Source organism: Hypanus sabinus, chromosome 2, assembly GCF_030144855.1.
Source record: "Hypanus sabinus isolate sHypSab1 chromosome 2, sHypSab1.hap1, whole genome shotgun sequence".
NCBI lineage: Eukaryota > Metazoa > Chordata > Chondrichthyes > Myliobatiformes > Dasyatidae > Hypanus > Hypanus sabinus.
In genome coordinates, this window is record NC_082707.1 from 112,219,590 (window position 1) to 112,244,166 (window position 24,577).

Genomic DNA, 24,577 nt, shown 5'->3' on the forward strand with positions numbered 1-24,577 from the left:
AGGAGCGGTGATAGAAACTCACCATGCCTAAAAAAAAGCCATAGTAGTGGCTACTTTTGATGGGAAGTGTTTCACAGCTTCTGCAGAAATAAGACACCAATGGTTGACAACCCATACTGGCACTTAACAGGGTTCATAATCAACCCATTTTGGCCTAAGTGCTCAGAAAGTGTGCAAAGATCAGATATGTGTTTGGATTTGACAGACTGGTGAGAAGTATGTCATCCGGGTAAACAAAAAGAAGATCAAAGTCTTTTAATACAGAATCCATCAGCTGTTGGAAAGGCTGTGCTGTGCTGTATTTTTCAGTCCAAACAGCATGCACAGAAATTCAAAAAGGCCAAAAGGGTTATCATAGCTGTTTTGGGAGTGGTCTCTGAGCACACAGGCACATGATGGTAGTCCCTAACCAGAATGACTTTCGAAAAAATTAACTTTCCAGCTAAACGTACTGGGAAGTCTTGGATGTGTGGGACTGGGTAACAATCATCTGTGGTGGCCTCTTTAAGGCATTGGTAATCACCACTTGGTCAGCAACCACCATCGTACTTGAGGATCGTACGGAGACTCCAAACCCAGAAGCTATTCAACTAGCGTACGATGCTGAGCCTTTCCATGTTGGCAAACTTAACCTTTGCAGTTTCCAATCTACACATGCAGGCATAGACTGGTGGACCAGTTATGGGAATGTGATGCTTGACCCTGTGTTTTGTGACTGTAGTGGAGAATGTGGGCTTGGTGAGCTTTAGGAATTGACCAACAGTCAAGTAAACTCACATGCAGTGGTGCATGTGCTTGACAGGGTCGTTGAGGGGAACTTACTGGGAGAGCAGGGTAATGACCCAAAGTCCTTGAAATAAGCCGGCAGTTCTTAAGATCAACTAATAGTTCTTGGGCAAACAGGAAATCTTCACCAAGCAGAGGTCTAGCCATTTTAGCCAGGACGAAGTTCTGCTTCATGTTGCCCACTGAAGCAGAGTGTCACTGATTGTGTCCCATAAGTCTAAATCTTGCAGCTGTTGGCAGCCTCCAGTGAGGTTTCCTCACTCTTTGCCTTCTCATCAATAGACGATGCTGGCAACACACTCACTTGAGCACCCATGCCACACAGGAAGAGTTGGCCTAATTCATAATGAACCCGATATGGTGGCACTGTTGAAGCTGCAGGGTGGTCAGCATTTCCTGACGTTTGTACCAAGGCGAGGGTGTTAAAAACGCAGGCCCGGCATCGGAGGTGCGGGCGTCCTTATGTTGGGGGCCTTACTGATCAGGCTTATTGATGTAGAGAAAGGAGGAGGAATTATGCACTGCTGCCTACTGAGTGTAGGCTATCAACCATTTTAGCAAGTTCCTTTTAGTCCATCACAGGTACCGTAGATTCCGGACTACAGAGCGCACCTGATTAAAAGCCGCACGCTCTAATTTTAGAAAGAAAATCAATTTTGTACTTGTACAAGCCGCACCGGATTTTAAGCCGCAGGTGTCCCACGTTGAAATATGAGATATTTACACAGAAAGATATTACACGTGAGGATTTTTTAACTTTTAATTAAATCCGTATGGTAACATAAACGAATACATATTGCAAATGCTTTTTTTCGGACAGTGCCTGTAACACAGCTACTTTTAAATATACATACGTATCGGTAACACACAAATTATGTTGCATATACTTCTTTACTGAACAGTGCACGAACAACATTCCAGTATCTCCTAACGACTGGTAAAAAAAAATATATATACTGCAGCCTACCAGGAAAAGTTATTGATCACCTTCTTCATCTTCCTCCTGCGCACTAAAACCATCAAAGTCCTTCAGTGTCCGAATTGAACAACCTCAGGATCTCGTCACTCACTTCAGTCTCTTCATTGTCGCTCTCACTTGAGCGCACGCGGTCCTCTTCATCACGCAGCAGTCCAGCCTTTCGAAACCCGCTGGTGATGGTGGATGTTGTGACACGGCTCCACGCATTTAGGATTCACTGGCAGACTTGAGTTAAAGATGCTCTTCGCATGCGTCCTGTTTTGGTAAAGGATTTCTCGCCGCTCGTCATCCAAGCCTCCCACTCAAAGCGCAGCGCCACTTTAAATGCCCGGTTCACACTGATGTCCAGTGGCTGCAAATACTTCATGGTGCCCCAGGAATCACAGCTGGAATTGAGTTAGTACTCTTGATGGCAGCTTTCACTGAACTTTCATTGTCAGCTGCTTAAATAATCACCATCGGTGGAAGCTTTAGTCCGGATGCTGTGCAGCTCAGAACACAAGTAAAATGCGTTCTCTCATGGCCACTTGTTTTCAGTGTGATGGACGAGTCACCTTTTTTATTAACAGTCCGAGTGAGAGGCAGGTCAAACGTCAAAGGTACTTCATCCATATTTATGATATCATCTGGCCCGATGGAATTCTCCGCTATCTTTGTTTGAGTGAATGTGCGGAAGTTAGCAAGTTTTTCCTCGTGGTGTCGGGAGGGAGCTGCTGACACAGAGTCGTGCGTACCCTGACAGACAGGCCTTTTCGTCTCATAAATCTAAAACACCACGATGGCCCACCTGTAAAATCTTCGATTTTCATTTTGGTGGCGGTTGCTTTAGCCTTCAGTCTGATTTGCACAGTGGAAACATCGCGGCCGCCTGCTCTCTGTGTGTTAACCCAGTCTTCAAGAAAGTTTTCAAGTTCGGGCCATCTGCTATGATTACCTCTGAAAGCTTTTGTCGTCTTTTTGCATTGACTCAGTTCTTCACGCTGGCGTCTCCACCGTCTCACCATCGATTCACTTATGCCAAGATTATGTGCAGCAGCTCGATTTCCTTCTTCAACCGCCAAATTGATCACCTTTAACTTAAAAGCCGCATCATATGCTTTTCTTCGAGTGTTTTCCATGTTGATGAGGGTGAGTACAAATGACTGATTTACAATAATTTAATTGTGAAAGTGCGCTTGATTTATCGTACAATTTCACTGGACCTCTGTGAACTACTCATCAATTTTATTGGTCTACTGTTACGAGGCAAAATGTTTTTGGCGGCATGAAAAAAAAACATGCATTAGCCGCATTGTAGTATAGGCCGCAGTGTTGCCGCAGTGTTCAAAGCGTGGGAAAAAAGTAGCGGCTTATAGTCCAGAATTTACGGTACATTAGCGAGGGCTATGCGAACCTGATCAGGCTATTGTTGCATGAAGAGTTTTTTAAAAATAAAGTAAGGATGGTGATTTCCCGGGAGAGATAGCATATGGTCCATTTGCTCTGACAGCCCAGCATCACCAAGGCCAGGCAACTGTTTGACGCACTCAGGCTTCGATAGTCCAAAGGTTTGTAAAAGGAGAGTTTTCAGTGATCTGTATTTATTGTGTTCAAGCGACTATTCAAGAAGTCTCACCACTCTTGCAGCAGTGGTGTTACTGAGATACACTACTACATAGAAATATTTGGTGTTGTAGGCTGTGATTTCTCACATTGTGTGTTTGGCCTCAGCTTGTACAAACTAAGCAACGGTATTTATCTCCTAAAATGCCTGCAGTTTCAAAGCGACTGCATTAGCTGAAATGTTAGTAACTCTGGAAACGTCCAAGAGCATCGGGGTCACCAGTGTAGGTTTTTACAAATAAAAACAGCAGAGGCATTTTATGTTTAAGCAAAACTGTAACTCATTTATTGTACTCCAAACACTGAACACAAAGTGAGGTAAAAGTACTTTATGCACTCACGTCATCACATCAGACCAGCCACTTAACCCCAACTCAATGTTGGTGGCTGTGAATTATGTACATTTTCATCAATTACATTACATATTTTTCTCTCTGCTAGATTATGTATTGCATTGAGCTGCCTGCCACATGTTAGTGATAATAAACCTGATTCTGATCTGATTCTGATTCTGACCCTTCAGCAGCATTCTTCCTTTCTTAAAACAATATAAAGTACTCATTTAGTATTCTAAAGGTATCTTCTGCATAACTCAATTATCTGCAATTAGTTCCACCCCATTCAGTAACCTCTACAACTTACACAGAAATCTTCTGAATCCCTTTTGTATTAAATGTCATTGTCTTCTCCCATTCTCTCCCTGCTTTACTTTCATTTTTCACTTCCCATCTAAACTATTCTATTATTGGATCTGCTTCTCACTGCAGTTACTTCCCAGGTTTGTTTTATCTATTCTTCTTTCTTACCTTGTCATCTGGGAAATATACTTCGATTTCCTTGCATTTCTATTGTGTGGGAATATAATTAGCTTGTACTGTATTTGAAGCTTTTTTTTATAGATCATCTGTTTTTGTATTGTTTGGTATCTCTTCATCTTGAGCAGATTCCTTATCTTCTTGATGAAGTTGGTCCTCCTTTGATTTAGATTTTTTTACCATCTGTTAATAATGAAAGCTTTATGATTTTTGCTCCCTAAATGTTTTCCCACTAACATGAAATCCACTTTGCATAACTCATTCCCCAGTACCAGATCCAATTAATGCTCCTCCACTTTCAGTCACAATCATACTGATCAAAGAAATTCTTCTCTGTACATTTCAGAAAGTCTTCCCATTTTCTGACCTTCTGACACTGTTTAAATCAATATTGGAGTAAATTGAAATCCACTCTTATTACTCTTGTATTCTTTAATTTCCCTCTGTATTCATTCCATCTCACTACTATTGTACAGCCTAAGAATTTTCTTTGTCCTTCTGATTTGTAATCAAATAGAATGTGTATTAAATAAAAAAAGGAAGTGCTGGAAATATTCAGAAATTTGGGCAGCTTCTGTGGAGCAAGGAACCTAATTAATGTTTTGGATCTATTTATCATTGAATCTTAGAAAGGGACCATATTTTAAATTGGGAGATGATGGAGAGAATAACTGACAAGTTTGCAATATGGTGGAAATGAAAGGAGACAAGTAGTGTCAAGTGGTGGACCAACAACCAACCTGAGGGAGGAACTCAGCAGGTCAAGCAGCATCTGTGGGAGGAAAGAAATTTTCAACATTTTGGGTTGAAACCATGCATCAGGACTGAGAGTGAAGGGACATGATGGCCATCATAGAATGGAAAAGGGGATTGACAAGTGGTGATACCAGGATGATTGGTGGACTGAGGAGGGATGTAGCAAGACAGGCAGATAGTGCCCATGAGCAGGAAGACTGTGGCAGGTGAATGATACATGGAGGCAGACAGAGAGAGGACTGTTAAAATAGGAGGTGACTGCTGAAGGGAGATGAACAGGAACACAAAATACTACCAGAGCAGGGATTTGGAGAAGTAATGGCAATGAGAATGAGAACATTAGAGGAAAAAATAGAGGTGAACGACAGATGTGGGGTTACAGATAAACCTGAGTATGAAGTGGATGGATGGAAGGGGGGCAAAGATGTGTGGTGTGATGTAAGAAGAGGCCAAAAATGGAAGGACAAGAGGATCAAATGGGGGGAGGGGGAAAAGAAGAGGAGGGAATTTCTTATAATTAGAAAATTTAATATTCATGTCATTGGGTGGTTGACCATCCAAGCAAAATATAGAAATGCTTCTGAAGTTTCTGTTGGGCTTCATCCTGGCAGTAGAGAAGGTCATGGATAGACATCACTGCAAGACTGAGAAGGGAAGTTGAAAGGCAACAGGGAACTTGGGATGGCCATTGCAGACTGAGTGTAGGTGTTCTGAGAAGCAGTCACCAAGTATGTGGTTGGTCTCACTGAGGTAACTACTCAGAATCACCAGTGCAGCAGATAAAGCTGGAAGAGATGCTTTGTGAATCTTTGCCTCAACTAGAAAGACTGTTGTAGTCTCTGGATGATGGTAGGGGTAGAGTTTTAAGGACCTGTTATATCTACTGCAAGCCCTGTAAGGGAAGGATGGGTTTTGTGTGGTCTCTAAGTGGAAAGCGGTAGGGAGAAAGAAAATGTTACTGGTAATGGGATCATGTTAAGAATGAAATTAGGAGAGCCAGAAGGGGCCATGAGAAGGCCTTGATGAGCAGGATTAAGGAAAACCCCAAGGCATTCTACAAGTATGTGAAGAGCAAGAGGATAATACGTGAAAGAATAGGACCAATCAAGTGTGACAGTGGAAAAGTGTGTATGGAACCGGAGGAGGTAGCGGGGGTACTTAATGAATATTTTGCTTCAGTATTCACTACGGAATAGGGCTTAGGCAATTGTAGGGACGACTTACAGTGGACTGAAAAGTTTCAGTATATAGACATTAAGAAAGGGGATGTGCTGGAGCTTTTGGAAAGCATCAAGTTGGATATGTCACCAGGACTGGATGAGATGTTCCCCAGGCTACTGTGGGAGGCAAGGGAAGAGATTGCTGAGCCTCTGGCAATGACCTTTGCATCATCAGTGGGGACAGGAGAGGTTCCGGAAGATTGGAAGGTTGCAGATGTTGTTCCCTTAGTCAAGAAAGGCAGTAGAGATAGCCCAGGAAATTATAGACCAATGAGTCTTACTTAAATGGTTGGAAAGCTGATGGAGATCCTGAGAGGCAGGGTTTATTTGCAAAGGCAGGTAGTACCTTACGAGCCTAAATTAATTTTTTGAGGATTTGACTTGAAACATTGATGAAGGTAGATCAGTAGATGTAGTGTATATGGATCTCAAAAAGGCATTTGATAAGGTACCCCATGCAAGGCTTATTGAGAAAGTAAGGAGGCTTGGGATCCAAGGGGACCTTTGTTTTGTGGATCCAGAATTGGCTTGCCCACAGAAGGCAAAGAGTGGTTGTAGACAGGTCACATTCTGCATGGAGGTTGGTGACTAGTGGTGTGTCTCAGGGATCTGTTCTGGGACCCCCTACTCTTCAAGATTTTTATAAATGACCTGGATGAGGAAGTGGAGGGATGGGATAGTAAATTTGCTGATGACACAAAGTTGGAGGTGTCAGAGGTTACAGCGGGACATTGATAGGATGCAAAACTGGGCTGAGAAGTGGCAGATGGAGTTCAACCCAGATAAGTGTGAAGTGGTTCATTTTGGTAGGTAAATATGATGGCAGAATATAGTATTAATGCTAAGACTCTTGGCAGTGTGGAGGATCAGAGGGATCTTGGGGTTCGAGTCCATAGGACACTCAGAGCTGCTGCACAGGTTGACTGTGTGGTTAACAAGGTATACGGTGTATTAGCCTTCATCAACCGTTGGATTGTGTTCAAGAGCTGAGAGGTAACGTTACAGCTATATAGGACCTTGGTCAGACCCCACTTGGGGTATGGTGCTCAGTTCTGGTCACCTCACTACAGGAAGAATGTGGAAACTATAGAAAGGGTGCAGGGGAGATTTACAAGGATGTTGCCTGGATTGGGAAGCACGCCCTATGAGAATAGGTTGAGTGAACTTGGCCTTTTCTCCTTGGAGTGATGAAGGATGAGAGGTGACCTGATAGAGGTATATCAGATAATGAGAGGCATTGATCATGGGGATCATGAACAGTGGACCGACATATGGGAATGAGGATAGGAATTAAAATGGTTGACCACTGAAAAATCCTGGTTTTGGTGGATTGAGCAGAGATCATGTCAGGAGCACCAGATGCAGTGCAGTAGACAACACCAGCAGATGTGTTGCTTCATCTAATTCATTTTTCTTGGTAGAAGGGGCTGGGGTTAAAGAGTATGAAAATTAGAGTAGTGCATCAAGGCAAAGATCCTCACAGGCAAGTCAGGTGAGCTTTGAGCATAGATCAGGACCTCGAATGATGGCATTATTGCAATCACAGAAATGTGATTGAATGAAAGGCAGGACTTGAAGCTCCATGTTCCAGTGTATAGAAGTTTCAGATGTGACTAAGGGCATACAAAAAAGGAGCGGGAAAATATGCTGATCTGAGTGAACATAACAGAAATACTTACAAAGAATACCTTAGAGGGATTGACCTGTGAGTCCAAATCGGTAGAACTTGTGAAAAATGAGGGGTATCACTTTGTTGGGGTTTTACCATAATAGTCAGTGGGATTTTGTGGAACTGATATCTAGACAAATCACAGTAAGGTGTGAGAACATAATTGTAATAGTAGCAGGGGATTTTAGCTTTCCTGACATCAACAAAGGTTTAAATGGAGTGGTATTTTGTTATGTGCATCCAAGAAAGTATTTTGATCATCCTACTAGAGCTGGGGCTAAATTTGACCTTATCTTAGGAAATGGGCAGGTGCTGGAAGTGTTTCGAGGGGAAGTACTTAGAAAATGGTGACAGAAGTTTTACAAATTTCAAGGTAATCATGGAAAGAGATAAAGCTGGCCCTCAAGTTATAGTCTTGAACCGAGGTTATGGCTTATTTTACTAATGATTCTAGTGAGAGTAGATTGGGAACATATGCTTGTGGAGAAAATGATAGCAGGCACGTGTGAGTTACTTAAAAGAGAATTAGTAAAACTTCAGAGCCAGGATGTTTTGGAAAGAGGAAAAAGAAAATGTTAAGATTGGGGAACCTTGAATGGGTATTGAAGGCTTAATCAGGAGAAAAATAAAGAAAACATACAAACAGATGGAATCAGGAAATTTTCTTAAGGAATATACTCTACTGGATGCTTTTTGACCACCCAATAGTAACAGGGACATTGAGGAGCAGATAGGGAGACAGATTCTGGAAAGGTGTAATAATAACAGGGTTATTGTGGTGGGAGATTTTAATTTCCCTAATATTGATTGGCATGTCCCTAGAGTGAGGGGTTTAGATGGGGTGGAGTTTGTTAGGTATGTTCAAGAAGGTTTCTTGACACAATATGTAGATAAGCCTACAAGAGGAGAGGTTGTACTTGATCTCGTATTGGGAAATGAACCTGCTCAGGTGTTAGATCTTTCAATGGGAGAGCATTTTGGAGATAATGATCACAACTCTATCTCCTTTGGAAAGTGTTTAATTGGAGTAAGGGGAAATATGAGGCCCTCAGGCAGGAACTTGGAAGCATAAATTGGAAACAGATGTTCCATACACACTTTTCCACTGTCACATTTGATTGGTCCTATTCCCTTACATCTTGCTCTTAACATACTTGTAGAATGCCTTTGGGTTTTCCTTAATCATGTCCACCATGGCCCCCTCTGGCTTTCCTAATTTCTTTCTTGAGCTCCTTCTTGCTAGCCTTCTAATCTTCTAGCTCTCTACTATTATCTAGCTTTTTGAACCTTTCGTAAGCTCTTCTTTTCTTCTTGACTGGATTTACAACAGCCTTTGTACCACAGGAACTGTCTCACTGGAACTATGTCTATGTAGAACTCCACACAAATATCCCCTGAACATTTGCCACATTTCTTCCTTACATTTCCCTGAGGCATAATATGATTAGGAATAGTCAGCATGGCAGGTCATGCCTTACGAGCCTGATTGAATTTTTTGAGGATGTGACTAAACACATTAATGAAGGAAGAGCAGTAGATGTAGTGCATATGGATTTCAGCAAGGCATTTGATAAGATACCCCATGCAAGGCTTATTGAGGAAGTAAGGAGACATGGGATCCAAGGGGACATTGCTTTGTGGATCCAGAACTGTCTTGCCTACAGAAGGCAAAGAGTGATTGTAGACGGGTCATATTCTGCATGGAGGCCAGTGACCAGTGGTGTGCCTCAGGGATCTATTCTGAGACCCTTACTTTCCGTGATTTTAATAAATGACCTGGATGAGGAAGTAAAGGGATGGGTTAGTAAGTTTGCTAATGACACAAAGGTTAGGGGTGTTGTGGATAGTGTGGAGGGCTGTCAAAGGTTACAGTGTGACATTGATAGGATGCAAAAATGGGCTGAGAAGTGGCAGATGGAGATCAACCCAGATAAGTATGAGGTAGTTCATTTTGGTAGGTCAAATATGATGACAGACTATAGTATTAATGGTAAGACTCTTGGCAGTGTGGAGGATCAGAGGGATCTTGGGGTCCAAGTCCATAGGACACTCAAAGCTGCTGCACAGGTTGACTCTGTGGTTAAGAAAGCATACAGTGTATTGTCCTTCATCAATTGTGGGATTGAGTTTCGAAGCTGAGGGGTAATGTTGCAGCTGTATAGGACTCTGGTCAGACCCCACTTGGAGTACTGTGCTCAGTTCTGGTTGCCTCACTACAGGAAGGATGTGGAAACCATCAAAAAAGTGCAGAGGAGATTTACAAGAATGTTGCTTGGATTGGGGAGTGTGCCTTACGAGAATAGGTTACATGAACTCAGCCTTTTTTCGTTGGAGCGATGGAGGATGAGAGGTGACCTGACAGAGGTGTATAAGATGATGAGAGGCATTGATCGTGTGGATAGTCAGAGGCTTTTTCCCAGGGTTGAAGTGGCTAGCATGAGAGGGCACAGTTTTAAGGTGCTTGGAAGTAGGTACAGAGGAGATATCGGGGATAAGTCTTTTACACAGAGAGTGGTGAGTGCGTGGAATGGGCTGCCAGCGACGGTGGTGGAGGTGGATACGATGGGGCCTTTTAAGAGACTCCTGGACAGGTACATGGAGCTCAGAAAAATAGAAGGCTATGGGTAACCCTAGGTAATTTCTCAGTAAGGACAATTTCGGCACAGCTTTGTGGGCCGAAGGGCCTGTATTGTGCTGTAGGGTTTCTATGTTTCTGAAGTGTACAGAAAGAATGCCTTTATGGGTCAGCATATTTAATATGAGAATTGGGAGGTTATGTCAGGTTACGTAAAAACAAAACATTGGTTTAACCATATTTGGAACATTGTATTCAGTTCTGGTCACCATTGTCTAACAAATATGCGATCGTACTAGTAAGAATGAAGAGAAGTTTTATCAGGCTGTTGCCCAGATTGGAGGATGTTAGTTATGGAGAGAGAATGGATAGGCTGGGCTTGTTTTTCCTAGAGTAAAAGAGGCTGAGGAGTGACCTGACAATTATATTAAATTATAAAAAACATAGATGAGGTAGACAGAACCTTTTTGCAAGCGTAGGTTTATGGTGAAAGGAAGGATTTTTTAAGGGGATTAGAGGAGTAAGTTTTTACACAGAGGTGATATGGAGCATAAGATATAGGAGCAGAATTAGGCCATTTGGTCCATTGAGTCTGCTCCATCATTTCATCGTGGCTTGTCATTTTCCTGCTGGTGTGATCATACACTTTCTGACACTGTATTCCATCTTCCACCTCTTTGCCCATTCCCCTAATCTGTCCAAGTCCTTCTGTAGTCTCTACTTCCTCAAACTACCTGCTCCTACACCTATATTCGTAGTGTCTGTAAACTTGGCCAAAAAGCCATCAATTTCATCATCCAAGTTATTGACATATAACATGAAAAGAGATGGTAACAACACAGACCCCTGTGGAACACCACTAGTTACTGGCAGCCAACCAGAAAAGGCTCCTTTTATTTCCACTATTTGCTTCCTGCCAATCAGCCAATGCCTTATACATGCTAGTTTATTTTCTGTAATACCATGGGCTCTTAAAATGTTAAGCAGCTCCTAGTGTGATACCTTCTCAAAGACCTGAAAATCCAAGTACACAACATCTACCAATTCTCCTTTGTCTATCCTGATATTATTTCTGCAAAGAATTCCAGCAGATTTGTCAGGGAAAATTTTCCCTTGAGGAAACCATGCTGACTGTGGCCTGTTTTATCATGTGCCTCCAAGTACCCTGAAACCACATCCTTAACAATCGACTTCAACATCTTTCCAACCACTGAGATCAGACTAACTAGCCTATAATTTCCTTTCCTCTGCATCTCTCCCTTCTTGAAGAGAAGGCTGACATTCGCAATTTTCCGTTCCTTCAGAACCATTCCAAAATCTAGTGATTCTTGATAGGTCATTACCCATGTCTCCACAATCTCTTCAGCCACCTCTTTCGGAACCTTCGGGTGTATATCATCTAGTCCAGGTGTCTTATCTACCTTCATACCTTTCAGTTTCCCAAGCACCTTCTCCCTGGTAATGACAACTTCACACACTTTTGCCCTGACACACTCGAATGTCTGGCATACTGCTAGTGTCCTCCGCAGTGACGAATAATGCAAAATACTTATTCCCAAAGGATAATGCCAAGGAGGTGGTGGAATCAGTGAATCAGTTACCACCACTAGTTTCTTTGCCTCCACCACATCTGTTTCCAGGATGCGACTTTCCATTCCAGGATGTCGGAAATGTCCTCTTTCTTTAAAGAAGTGTCTCTCTCCCTGTGCTATTAATGCTGCCTTCTCCCAAATTCCTTCATTTTCCATACATTTGCACTCACCCCATCTTCATGCCGCATTAATAGTGAGTGGTCCTCTTGTCCTTACCTACCAGCCCATCAGCCTCTGTATCCAACATATTATCCTCTGACTTCTACCATCTCTAAATGGATCCTACAACTAAACATACTTTTACCTCCCCTCACCACTTTCTGCAGTGATCATTCCCTCTACGATTTCCTTGTCCATTCATCCCTCCCCACTAACCTCCCTCCCGACACTTATCCCTGCAAGTGGCCTAAGTGCCACACCTGTCCATACACTTCCTCCATCCCTTTCATTCCAACAGTCCTTCAAGGTGAAGCAACATTTCACCTGCAGATCTGCTGGGGTCATCCATTGTGTCAAGTGCTTCTGATGTGGCTTCCTCTACCTTGGTGAGACCCATCGTAAATTGAGGGCCTGCTTTGTTAAGCACCTCCGCACCACCTGCCACAATTAGGACTTCCAGGTGGCCAAACATTTTAATTCCCATTCCCATCCCTATGTGTTCCTCTTGTGCTAAGATGAGGCCACCCTCAGGATGGAGGAGCAACACCTTATATTCCGTCTGGGTACCTTACAAATTGATGGCATGAATATTGATTTATATCAATTATTCCCCACTCTGACCTTTTACTTCTTCTTTCCTGCCTATTACTTCTTCCCCCTCCCCCCTACATTCCCTCTCTCCTATGGTCCACTATCATTTCCAATCAGATTTTTTAAAATTTCCTGCCGTAGTACTTTCCCACCCACCTGGCTTCACCTATCACCTTCCACCTTTTTCTCCCCCCAGCATTTTATTTTGACATTTTCCATCTTCTTTCTCAGACTTGAAGAAGGGTCTCATTCTGAAACATGGACTGTTTATTCTTTTCCATACATGTTGTCTGACCTGCTGAGCTCCTCCAGATAGCCAGCATCTTCAGAGTTCCTTGTGGTTACAATCATTACATTTAAACAGGCAAGGTATAGAAGGATATGGTTCAAGTGTGGATTAGTGTAGATGGGCAAAATGTTGGCATGAACATGATGGGGTGAAGCTGTGCTGTGTAGGTTGATGAGTGTATAGCTACAGTTTTGTGTGTCAGTTCTGAGTTGCTTGAAGTTGTCAGAGTTCATGGCCAGTTGTCTCCACTGCCAGTCAGCAGTCCTTCACTAAGGCAGAATTTATAAGTCACTATGCCAAGCTTGCTTAGTAAATGCACAAAGTCTGTGGAGGCTCAGTCATTGAGGGAATTTATAGGGGAAGTAGATAAAATTTTAAATGATCAGGGAATTGATGGGACAAATTCCTGCCTTTTCTTAAGACAGGTCTCTATGTTGCCATAACATATCATGTTATGTGAATAATTACACCTGTGGATTCCCAGCCTTGTCCGGTACACTGCCTGCCTTCACATTGCTGTAAATATACCTTTGACCCTATCTAAAGATTTTGTTTCTTGTTCTGGTATGATGTACATCAAACTATCCTTTTTCCACTTTTTTTTTGCATCTTAATGTAACCTTCCTACATCCATTCCACCTCTCCCCCACACCATCAAATTAGGTTATGCTCTCCATTCCCCTCCACAATCTGTCATGAAGACATTGATCCTAACTTTGTTGATGTTCAATTTGTCTGACCTGTACAGGTCTCATTAGAATTACTTCCAGTAAAGTACATCCTCCTGCTGTTTCTGCATGTATTGGAAAGTGACAGAAATTAAGAGCGATTCTGCTTCTTAATGCCTCTCTTAACTCAAGTAAAATCTGTCAGCAGGTCACAAATTTCTCATTCTGCTTCACCAGAATTTTTCACAGCCACCTGGTATAATCCATGACCGGAGCACTAAGGGGGCATCATTTAAAGTGTGCTATCCATGAAACACACTGTCTCACTGATGGTGAGCAGTGATGTCAGCTTTTGTTCAAGATCAAGGGAGATCATGTCCCTTCTGCAGGCTGCTTGCCCGTGGCACAGAGTGAACATTCCATAGGTCTGAGGTGCCTTCCCATATTTCTAGATTAAAATTGTATCAATAGATATTTGTAACTATTAAAATACATATTAAATGGACATTTTTTTAATTCCCTGGCTCATTCTTCAACTTGCTAGAGCTCTGCTTTTTACCTTTTGTGGTTCCAACTGTTGCTTTTCATGCACTGTTCTGAAATCATACCATGTATGGAGTACTACTGCATGGAGAAACTGATAAGGAGTCTGATCATGATTTCAGAAATTAGGATTAATGCTTCTGGTATTTCTACATTTCACCACTCACTTCACATGCATTATACTTTGTCTTACTGATACCACGAGCAATAATATGCTTTTGTATTTTATGGTACGATGCAGTAGACAGAATTTGAAAAAGAGAAACATGAGAACACTCTTTCAATGTCTTAAATTAAGCTTTTTAAAAACTTGTTGCAGAGCTGTTTAAGCAGCTAAGAATTCTTTTATGTAAATAATAAAGAATTTTGTCTCTCCATCACAATGTCAAAAAGTAGTGCTCTTTTAAATTTTCTACAAAAACGTTTACTCAAAAAGCACTTTAGTATTTCCTTCTAATTCTATTACTTAAATCTGTCCTGCTTTGTTTCAGATGATAGGAATCATTCTAACAAGACCAAGGAATTATTTCCATGGTTTGAAGCCACAGACAGCAGTAAATCAAAGGGCAAAGACAGACTGACTGGGAGAGCCAGAAGCTTTAAGTAAGTGCAAGAGTAAAAATGGGACAACACTGTATTCTGTTGGCAACTTAACTATTGTTTTGCAGTGTAGAAATTGAGACCACAATAACAAATCTTCAAAATTTTAATTTGAGCTTATGTGAGAAAGAAGAGCCTTATCTTCTACTTTTAAATTTCTCAAATTAATCTCAATTTTTATACAGATTAAAAATTCACTGGAATCAATACATGTGACACTTTTTATAGTAGCTGCAAATTAATCTATAACTGTTTATTCTTGGGTTATTAAAGTCTGTCGTTTCTTACACCATGAGAGAAATAAGAAATAGATGTTAAATTTTATCTTCAAAATATGAATTCTTGACATCAGAGTAGCAAAGAGCTGTACAACAACCAAGGTAATTCGAAGCCAGGAGAAAAATCTGTGACTGGAGAAATACTTGGCCTATAGAAGAAAGTCATACAACATGGAAACAAAACATTCAGCCCACCAGATCCTTCAAGCAGGTTTCAATTTTACCAGTGCCTAAGAATAACGTGGTAACCTACCTCAATGACTATCACCCAGTAGCATTTACATCCTCTGTGATAAAGTGTTTTGAGAGGATGGTGATGAAACTATCACCTCCTTCCTGAAGAGTGACTTGGATCCACTCCACTTTGCTTGCTGTCACATCAGATCAATAGCAGATGCAGTTCCAATGGCTCTTCACTCAACCCTGGAATATCTGGAAAGTGAAGTGCTGGATAGACGGGATCTGATTAGAAGTAGCCAGCATGGATTTGTACGTGGAAGGTCATGTTTGATAAACCTTATTGAATTTTTTGAAGAAGTTACGAGGAATGTTGATGAGGGTAAGGCAGTGGATGTAGTCTATATGGACTTCAGCAAAGCCTTTGACAAAGTTCCACATGGAAGGTTAGTTAAGAAGGTTCAGTCGTTAGGTATTAATGCTGGAGTAATAAAATGGATTCAACAGTGGCTAGATGGGAGATGCCAGAGAGTAGTGGTGGATAATTGTTTATCGGGATGGAGGCCGGTGACTAGCGGAGTGCCTCAGGGATCTGTTTTGGGCCCAATGTTGTTTGTAATATACATAAATGATCTGGATGATGGGGTGGTAAATTGGATTAGTAAGTATGCCAATGATACTAAGGTAGGAGGTGTTGTGGATAATGAGGTGGATTTTCAAAGCTTGCAGGGAGATTTATGCCGGTTAGAAGAATGGGCTGAACGTTGGCAGATGGAGTTTAATGCTGAGAAGTGTGAGGTTCTACATTTTGGCAGGAATAATCCAAATAGAACATACAGAGTAAATGGTAGGGCATTGAGGAATGCAGAGGAACAGAGAGATCTAGGAATAACTGTGCATAGTTCCCTGAAAGTGGAGTCTCATGTAGATAGGGTGGTGAAGAGGGCTTTTGGAACGCTGGCCTTTATAAATCAAAGCATTGAGTACAGAAGTTGGGATGTAATGCTAAAGTTGTACAAGGCATTGGTAAGGCCACATTTGGCATAATGTGTGCAGTTCTGGTCACCGAATTATAGGAAAGATATCAATAAATTAGAGAGAGTGCAGAGACGATTTACTAGGATGTTACCTGGGTTTCAGCAATTAAGTTACAGAGAAAGGTTGAACAAGTTAGGTCTCTATTCATTGGAGCGTAGAAGGTTGAGGGGGGATTTGATCGAGGTATTTAAAATTTTGAGAGGGATAGATAGAGTTGACGTGAACAGGCTGTTTCCATTGAGAGTAGGGGGGATTCAAACTAGAGGACATGATTTGAGAGTTGGGGGCAGAAGTTTAAGGGAAACACGAGGGGGTATTTCTTTACTCAAAGAGTGATAGCTGTGTGGAATGAGCTTCCTGTGGAAGTAGTAGAGGCCAGTTCAGTTGTGTCATTTAAGGTAAAATTGGATAGGTATATGGACAGGAAAGGAGTGGAGGATTATGGGCTGAGTACGGGTAGGTGGGACTAGGTGAGATTAAGGGTTCGGCACGGACTAGGAGGGCCAAGGTGGCCTGTTTCCGTGCTGTGATTGTTATATGGTTATATGAAGATACACCCATCAGGATGCTCTTTCGTGGACTACAGCTCAGCATTCAATACTGTCATCCCCTCAAAATAAATCAATAAGCTCCAAGACTGAGGTCTCAATATCTCCTTGTGCAACTAGATCCTGGATTCCTCAATTGCAGAACTCGGTCAGTTCGGATTGGCAACAATAACTCCTCCATAGTTACCATTAGTACAGGTGCACCTCAAGGTTATGTGCTTAGTCTCCTGCTCTACTCGCTTTATACTTATGACTGCAAGGCTAAGCACATGCCATATTTAAGTTTGCTGATGACACCACTGTCATTGGCTGAATCAAAGGTGGTGACAAATCAGCATATAGGAAGAAGATTGTCACAATAACAACTTCTCATTCAAAGTCAGAAAGACCAAGGAGCTGATTATTGACTACAAGAGGAGGAAACCAGAGGTCCATGAGCCAGTCCTCATCACGGGATTATAACTTGAGAGGATCAGAAACTTTAAATTCCTCAATATTATCAATTCAGAGTCCTTTGTCCAGCAGTACAGTGTCAGCAGAGCAACACTTATAATTTCTTAGAAGTTTGCGACAATTTAGCATGTCATCTAAAATGTTGACAAGCTTCTATAGATATGTGGTGGAGAGAATACGGTCGGTCCATCTTATCCGTGAGGGATTAGTTCCAGGACCTCTCGCGGATACCAAAAAATGCGGATGCTCAAGTCCCTTATTCAGCCTGTCTCATTGTGGTGGACCTTAGGACCCAGTGGAACCCTAGACCTTATTTAACCTGTCTCAGTGTGGTGGACATTAAAACCCGGTGGCCGAGCTCTGAATCTGCAGTGATTCTGTTCACGAAAATAATCACGATTGAAAATAAAGGGGAAATAATAAAGCAATCTAAAAGACATGAAACACCATTGGTTATTGGAAAAGCGTTGGACTCAACAATCGGAACAATTTTAAAGGATAAAGTGAGAAAGGCCCTGCCCCGATGAAAGCTACAATTGTTACTAAGCAACACAGTGGTTTAATTACTGGGTTTTGGGTTTTTGACCCTCCACATCAACCAGGCACGGAAGGAGAGCGCACTCGGAAATGGTCTGTCACTGGATCAAACTCGGGAACTTCCTGAGCCCGGCACTGAAACATACATTCTTAAGTGTTTTATATGCATAGAAAGGTAAAATATATATTATATACTAAGACAAACGTTTGACTAACTGATGCCAAATAATACCGGATGTACCTGTTCCGACTTACATAGTAAGAGCACTTCCGATTTTTTTTCGATCCTGAACCACGGTAACCTAAGCACATCCTCCGGTATACTTTAAATCATCTCTAGATTACTTATAATACCTAATACAATGTAATTGCTATGTAAACTAGTTTTATACTGCATTGTTTAGGGAATAATGACAAGAAAAAAGTCTGTACATGCTCAAACAACAAGTGCTGGAAGAGCACTTCCAGGTTTTCGATTTGCGGTTGGTTGAATTCGCGCATGCGGAACTCGCAGATAAGGAGAGCCGACTGTATTGTCTGGTTGCATGATGTCTGGAATGAAAAAGCCTACAAAAGTAGTGGCTACAGCCCAGAACATCACAAGAAAAGCCCTCCCAACCAGAGCACATCTACAGTGCCTATAAAAAGTATTCACTCCTCTTAGAAGCTGTTTTCATGTTTTACAACATTGAATCACAGTAGATTTAGTTTGGTTTTTTGGACACTGATCAACAGAAAGAAAACTTACATATCAAAATTGGTCTAAATTTCTTACAATTATTAAACACAAAATAATTAGCCTGACATCAGTGGTTGGGAAGTTGTCGGAATCGATTTTTAGGGATGAGATTATGAGTACATGGAGGCACATGACAAGATAGGCCAAAGCCAGCATGGTTTCCTGAAAGGAAAATCCTGCCTGACTAACCTACTGCTATTTTTTGAGGAAATTACAAGCAGGGTAGACAAATGAGGTGCAGTAGACATGGTGTACTTGGATTTTCAGAAAGCCTTTGACAAGGTGCCGCACATGAGGCTGCTTAGCAAGATAAGAACCGACAAAATTACAGGGAAGTTACTGGCATGGGTGGAACATTGGCTGGTCGGCAGAAAACAGAGTGGGAATAAAGGGATCCTATTCTGGCTGGCTGCTAGTTACTAGTGGAGTTCCACAAGGGTCGGTGTTGAGACCGCTGCTTTTTACAATGTATGTCGATTTGGACTATAGTATTAATGGATTTGTGGCTAAGTTTGCCAATGATACAAAGATAGGTGGAGGAGCAGGTAGTGTTGAGGAAACAGAGAGCCTGCAGAGAGACTTAGATAGTTTGGGGGAATGGGCAAAGAAGTGGCAAATGAAATACAATGTTGGAAAGTGTATGGTCATGCACTTTGGTGGAAGAAATAAACGGGCAGACTATTATTTAGATGGGGAGAGAATTCAAGCTGCAGAGATGCAATGGGACTTGGGAGTCCTTGTGCAAAATACCCTAAAATAGTGGTCACCAACTTTTTTAAGCCCAAGATCACCTACCTCGGCCTTAGTGAAAGGCAACATCGACCTACTAAATCATTCAGTCACAGGCATGCACACAGGGCAGAAAAGACCCTGTAAATAATGAAACATTATAATGAAACATTGCGGGGTAAAACCCCGCAACCCGGAAACAACCTCTCTTTACATTAAACAGCTTTCCGTTGCACGAGTATTGCTATATTACCATTATCTTAATTAGTATTACTTATTTTTGTAACGCTCACATTACAAAACCTTTAATTCTGTGTTTCATTATTTAATTTTATTTCAACACAAAAATAAATGAATAAAAATTGACTGTTGCACTCAGTGTGATGACTGGGGCTGAATACTTTCTGCTAGTTCCCTGAAATTTGGCTCATAATGTTGCAAAAACAAGGCTGAGGATGAACCCAAGTGTAGGACACAGGCACAGAGGCAGAGTCAGGAGACGTTCTTGATGTAACCAGTGTGGAATTAGTATCCAGGAACGATGCTAGACTTAGAACTGGCAGTCCTAAGAACCATGAGACAAGGTTACTCACACCAGAGTCGACCAATGAACTGGCAGCTCCTTGTTGTGGTCAAGGGTTTTTATACTGCATTTGCTGATGGAAAGCAGGTTTGTGTAGTTAGTGGAACCTGGGAATGATTGGAAACTAAACGAGGGGGTTGAGGCCCAACTCCTGAGGTAAATAGCCAGGGTAAAACGAGGGGTTTGCCAGAAGGGACAATGACACATAACTACAGACAGCCAGTCTGAGACAGTCTGTGAGGTGTCTGTCAGTAAGACAGCTCCTGTACTTAGATTTCATAATTTTAATCTGTTGCAGTACAGTGCCCTCTCAAACCTCCTGACAGACTGAATATTTGAATGGACAGTTTCTTTTGTTAGACGGAATGTTGAATCTGCCACGTTTTTCAGGTGTTTTGTATTGGTAAGCTGTTACTGAGAAATGAGTATAACTTTCAGAGGTACACAAGATAATGACACCACTGTTTTTTTTTCCCAGTTATTTACATTTGGGGAATGTTGGAATATAAAGGGGGAGAAGTGTTGTAATGTGAACATTATAAAGATAAATTAATACAAATTAGGATAAATGAAATATAGCAATACGCCTGCTATGCGGCAATGCAAAGCTGTTTGTAAAGAGATGTTGCTGCCGGGTTGCAGGGTTTTACTTCCGGTCTTTTCTACCATGGTGCATGGCAGGGGAGCTATACACAAATGCGTACTGGGCAGAAAGAACGGAACTAAAACTCCACAACCTGGAAACAATCTCTCTCTACAAACAGCTCTCAGTAGCTGGAGTATTGCTATATTACCATTATCCTAATTAATATTACTTATTTTTATAATGCTCACATTACAACAGTATTTGCATATTTATTTATTTTTCATTTTTTTGGGGATCTACTGGGAAAGTCTCAAAGATCGACTGGTCAATTGCAATCGACCGGTTGTGACCACTACCCTAAAGGTTACCTCCAGGTTGAGTCGGTTGTGAAGAAGGCAAATGTAATGTTGGCATTCATTTCTAGAGGTGTAGAATATAAGAGCAAGAATGTGATGTTGAAGCTCTACAAGGCACTTGTGAGACCACACTTGGAGTATTGTGTGCAGTTTTGGGCTCCTTATTTTAGAAAGGATATACTGACATTGGAGAGGGTTCATTGGAGAAGATTCATAAGATTGATACCAGGAATGAAAGGGTTACTGTATGAGGAATGTCTGGCAGCTCTTGGGCTGTAGTTATTAAGTGTATTTAAGGCAGAGATGGATAGTTTCTTGATTAGCCAGGGCATCAAAGGGTATGGGGTGAAGGCAGGGGAGTGGGGATGACTGGAAGAATTGGATCAGCTCATGATTAAATGGCAGAGCAGACTCGATGGGCCAAATGGCCGTCTTAATTGATTGCATAATGATCACCCCCTTCAAGTCAATATTTAGTAAATATACTTTTGGCAGCAATTACAGCCTTGAGTCTGTGTGGATAGGTCTCTATCAGCTTTGCTATCTGGACACTGCAATTTTTCTTTATTCTTCTTTACAAAACTGGTCAGCTCTGTCAGATTGCATGGGGATTGTGAGTGAACAGCCCTTTTCAAGTCCAACCACAAATTCTCATTGTTTTGATTCTGAACTCTGAATTGGCCACTCCTGGACATTAACTTTGTTGTTTTTAAGCCATTCCTGTGCTGCTTTGGCTTTATGCTTGGTGTCATTGCCTTGCTGGAAAACAAATCTTCTCCTGAGTCACAGTTCTCTTGCAGACTGCATCAGGTTTTCCTCAAGGATTTCCTCAAGTACTTTGCTACACTCATTTCACCCTCTGCCTTCACAAGCCTTCCAGAGCCTGGTGCAGTGAAGTATCTCCATAGCGTGATGCAGCCACCACCATGCTTCATGGTAGGGATAGTGTGCTTTTGTTGTTGTAGCCAAACATAGCGTTTAGTCTGATGGCCAAAAGGCTCAATTCCAGCTGACTTCAGAGTCTCCAACATGCCTTCTGGCAAACTCCAGCTAAGATTTCATGTCAGTTTGTTTCAACAGTGGCTATCTCTTTGCCATTCTCCCATAAAGCTGTGACTGGTGAAGCACCTGGGCAACAGTTGTTGTATGTGCAGTCTCTCCCATCTCAGCCACTGAAGCTTGTAACTCCTCCAGTTGTCAAAGGTCCCTTAGTGGCTCCCTCACAAGCCCCTTCTTGCACGGTCACTTAGATCTTGAAGACAACTTGCTCTAGGCTGATTTACGGCAGTGCCATATTCTTTTCATTTTTTGATGATTGACTTAACTGTACTCAGAGACTTGAAATTTTTAGTGTATCCATCTCCTGACTTGTGCTTTTCAATAACCTTTTTGTGGAGTTACTTGGAGTGTTGTTTTGTCTTCATGGTGTAGTTTTTGCCAGGATACTGACTCACCAGGAGTTGGATCTTCCAGATACAGGTGTATTTTTACTACAGTCAATTGAAACACCTTGACTGTACACAGGTGATCTCCATTTAATTAATTACGTGACTTCTAAAACCAATTGGCTGCACCAGTGATGCTTTGGTGTGTCATATTAAAGGACATGAATAATTATACAATCAATTATTTTGTGTTTCATATTTGTAATGAATTTAGATCACTTTGTAGAGGTCTATTTTCATTTTGATAAGTAAATAAGTAAATTTACTTATAAGAAAATAAGTAAAAAAGCCACTCTGATTCAATATTGTAAAACAATAAAACATGAAAACTTCTGGGGGGGGGCACTGTACATGAAAAGCTGTCACAGAAAAGAACCAGACATCATCAGGTACCCCCTTTCTGGGCTGTGCACACTTCTCACTGCTGCCATCAGGAAAGAGGTGCAGGAGCCTCAGAACCCACACCACCAGGTTCAGAAACAGTTATATATCAACCAGAGAGGATAACTTCACTCAACTTTACTCACCCCAAAATGGTGTTGTCCCTAGAACCTATGGATACATTTTCAAGGACTCTTCATTTCGTGTTCTCAATATTTGTTATTATTATTTTGCTTGTTTGTTTTTGTTTTTCTGTATATGGTGACATATATGTACTTGATAAATAAATTTACTTTGAACTTTGAGTTCCATTGCTATCCAATTAGCAGCCATTCCTATTAATCCTATTTTATAGCATTTGGTTCATGGCCTTCTATGCCTGAAATTAAAGTGAATGTCTAGATGGAACTTGTTAGTGTCTCGGTTTTCTCCACAGAAAACAGTGGGCAGTACAATCCAGATACTCACTAACTCTGGGTAAAAGGTCCTGTGCTAGATCCACTGTGATTCTCTTACTGCTCACCCAAAGTTTATGTCTTTTAATTTTATCTATCTTGATATGCAGAAAAGTTTTGTGTCATTTACTCTCTATACCCCTCCTAATTTTAACACATATTTCTTCCTGGGGCCATCCTTCCCCCATTTTTTATGCTCTGACGTCTGTTTCCATATTGTAACATGTCAAAATACTAGTAGGTACTATGTACAAACTCAATTTGTGTAAAAGAAGAAAGATATACTAAATAAGAATTATGACTGCTTTCTGCACTCTATTTCTGGAATCTCGGCTTGCTGTCAGCCACTGTCACCCTCTATTACATTTCCATAGTCATGTGATTTCTGCACATTCGTCATTTAGATTTCCACACAAATCCCATTTCAAAAAGTTGAGTGCTGAAACATTTCGAAACTCTTTGGGATAACTTGAGAATCTTCCTTTGAGGAGATACTGTAGCTGTTAAATTTTTTAACTTTAAAAAACATCCTTTGAAACTATTTCAATAAAGCTTCAATCAAAAACAAGAGAAAATCTGCAAATGCTGGAAATCCAAAATTCAACACACACAAAATCCTGGAGAAGCTCAGCAGAACAGGCAGCATCTATGAAAAAAGTGTATAGTTGTTGTGTCAGACCAAGACCCTTCATCAGGACTAGAAAAAAAGATGAAGAGTCAGAGTAAGAAAGTGGGGGGAGGGAAGGAAGGAAGAACCACAAGTTGATAGGTGAAACTGGGGAGTGGGGGTGGGTGAAGTAAAGAGCTGAGAATTTGATTGGTGAAAGATATACAGGGCTTGAGAAAAGAGAATCTGATAGGAGAAGGTCATGGAAGAAAGAAAAGAGGGAGGAGCAGCAGAGGGAGGTGATAAGCAGGGAGGGAGACAATGTGAGAGAGGGAAATGGAAATGGTGAAGTGGGGGGGGGGGCATTACCAGAAGTTGGAGATATCAGTATTCATGCTATCAGGTTGGAGGCTACCTAGACTGAATATAAGGTGTTTAATCAAATTAGTTTGGCTATCAGAAATGTTGCCTTTTCCTGCAAAAATGATCTGAAAATGGATGTTGAACTCAGGAAGTAAATGTTTTATTTGCTTCCCTTTCAGAAATTATTTGAACTAAATGTATAGTTGTATTAAATGCTCCATTGTCACACCTCTAATTTTAGGAAATGTCATTCCAAACTAGTACATTACAAATATTCATGTAAGTAACTTTATTGCATAGCCTTGTATGATACAGTAAATATTGTTACTCTTTTGTGCATTAAAAAGATTTTGTTCTTTCCTTTCAATGAAAAGTTAAAATTATCTTTGAACTTAGTAAACATGTCAGTCAAATAACTGATCGAAGCCTGAAATCTGTGATTGAGGAAGTGTTGAAAT

General features: G+C 41.3%; 1 protein-coding gene across 11 annotated transcripts in view; it reads left to right on the forward strand.

The window, feature by feature from the left end:
- Positions 1–24,577, forward strand: part of LOC132382284 (titin homolog) — a 354,914-nt gene that overhangs the window by 281,311 nt on the left and 49,026 nt on the right. For all 11 annotated transcript variants that reach the window (XR_009508280.1, XM_059952393.1, XM_059952425.1 and 8 more), the window contains one exon: positions 14,736–14,847. Coding sequence is in view for 10 of the 11 variants with exons in the window: in XM_059952393.1 (XP_059808376.1) it covers positions 14,736–14,847 (112 nt within the window). In the remaining variant the exon portion in view is untranslated. The remainder of the gene's footprint in view (positions 1–14,735; positions 14,848–24,577) is intronic.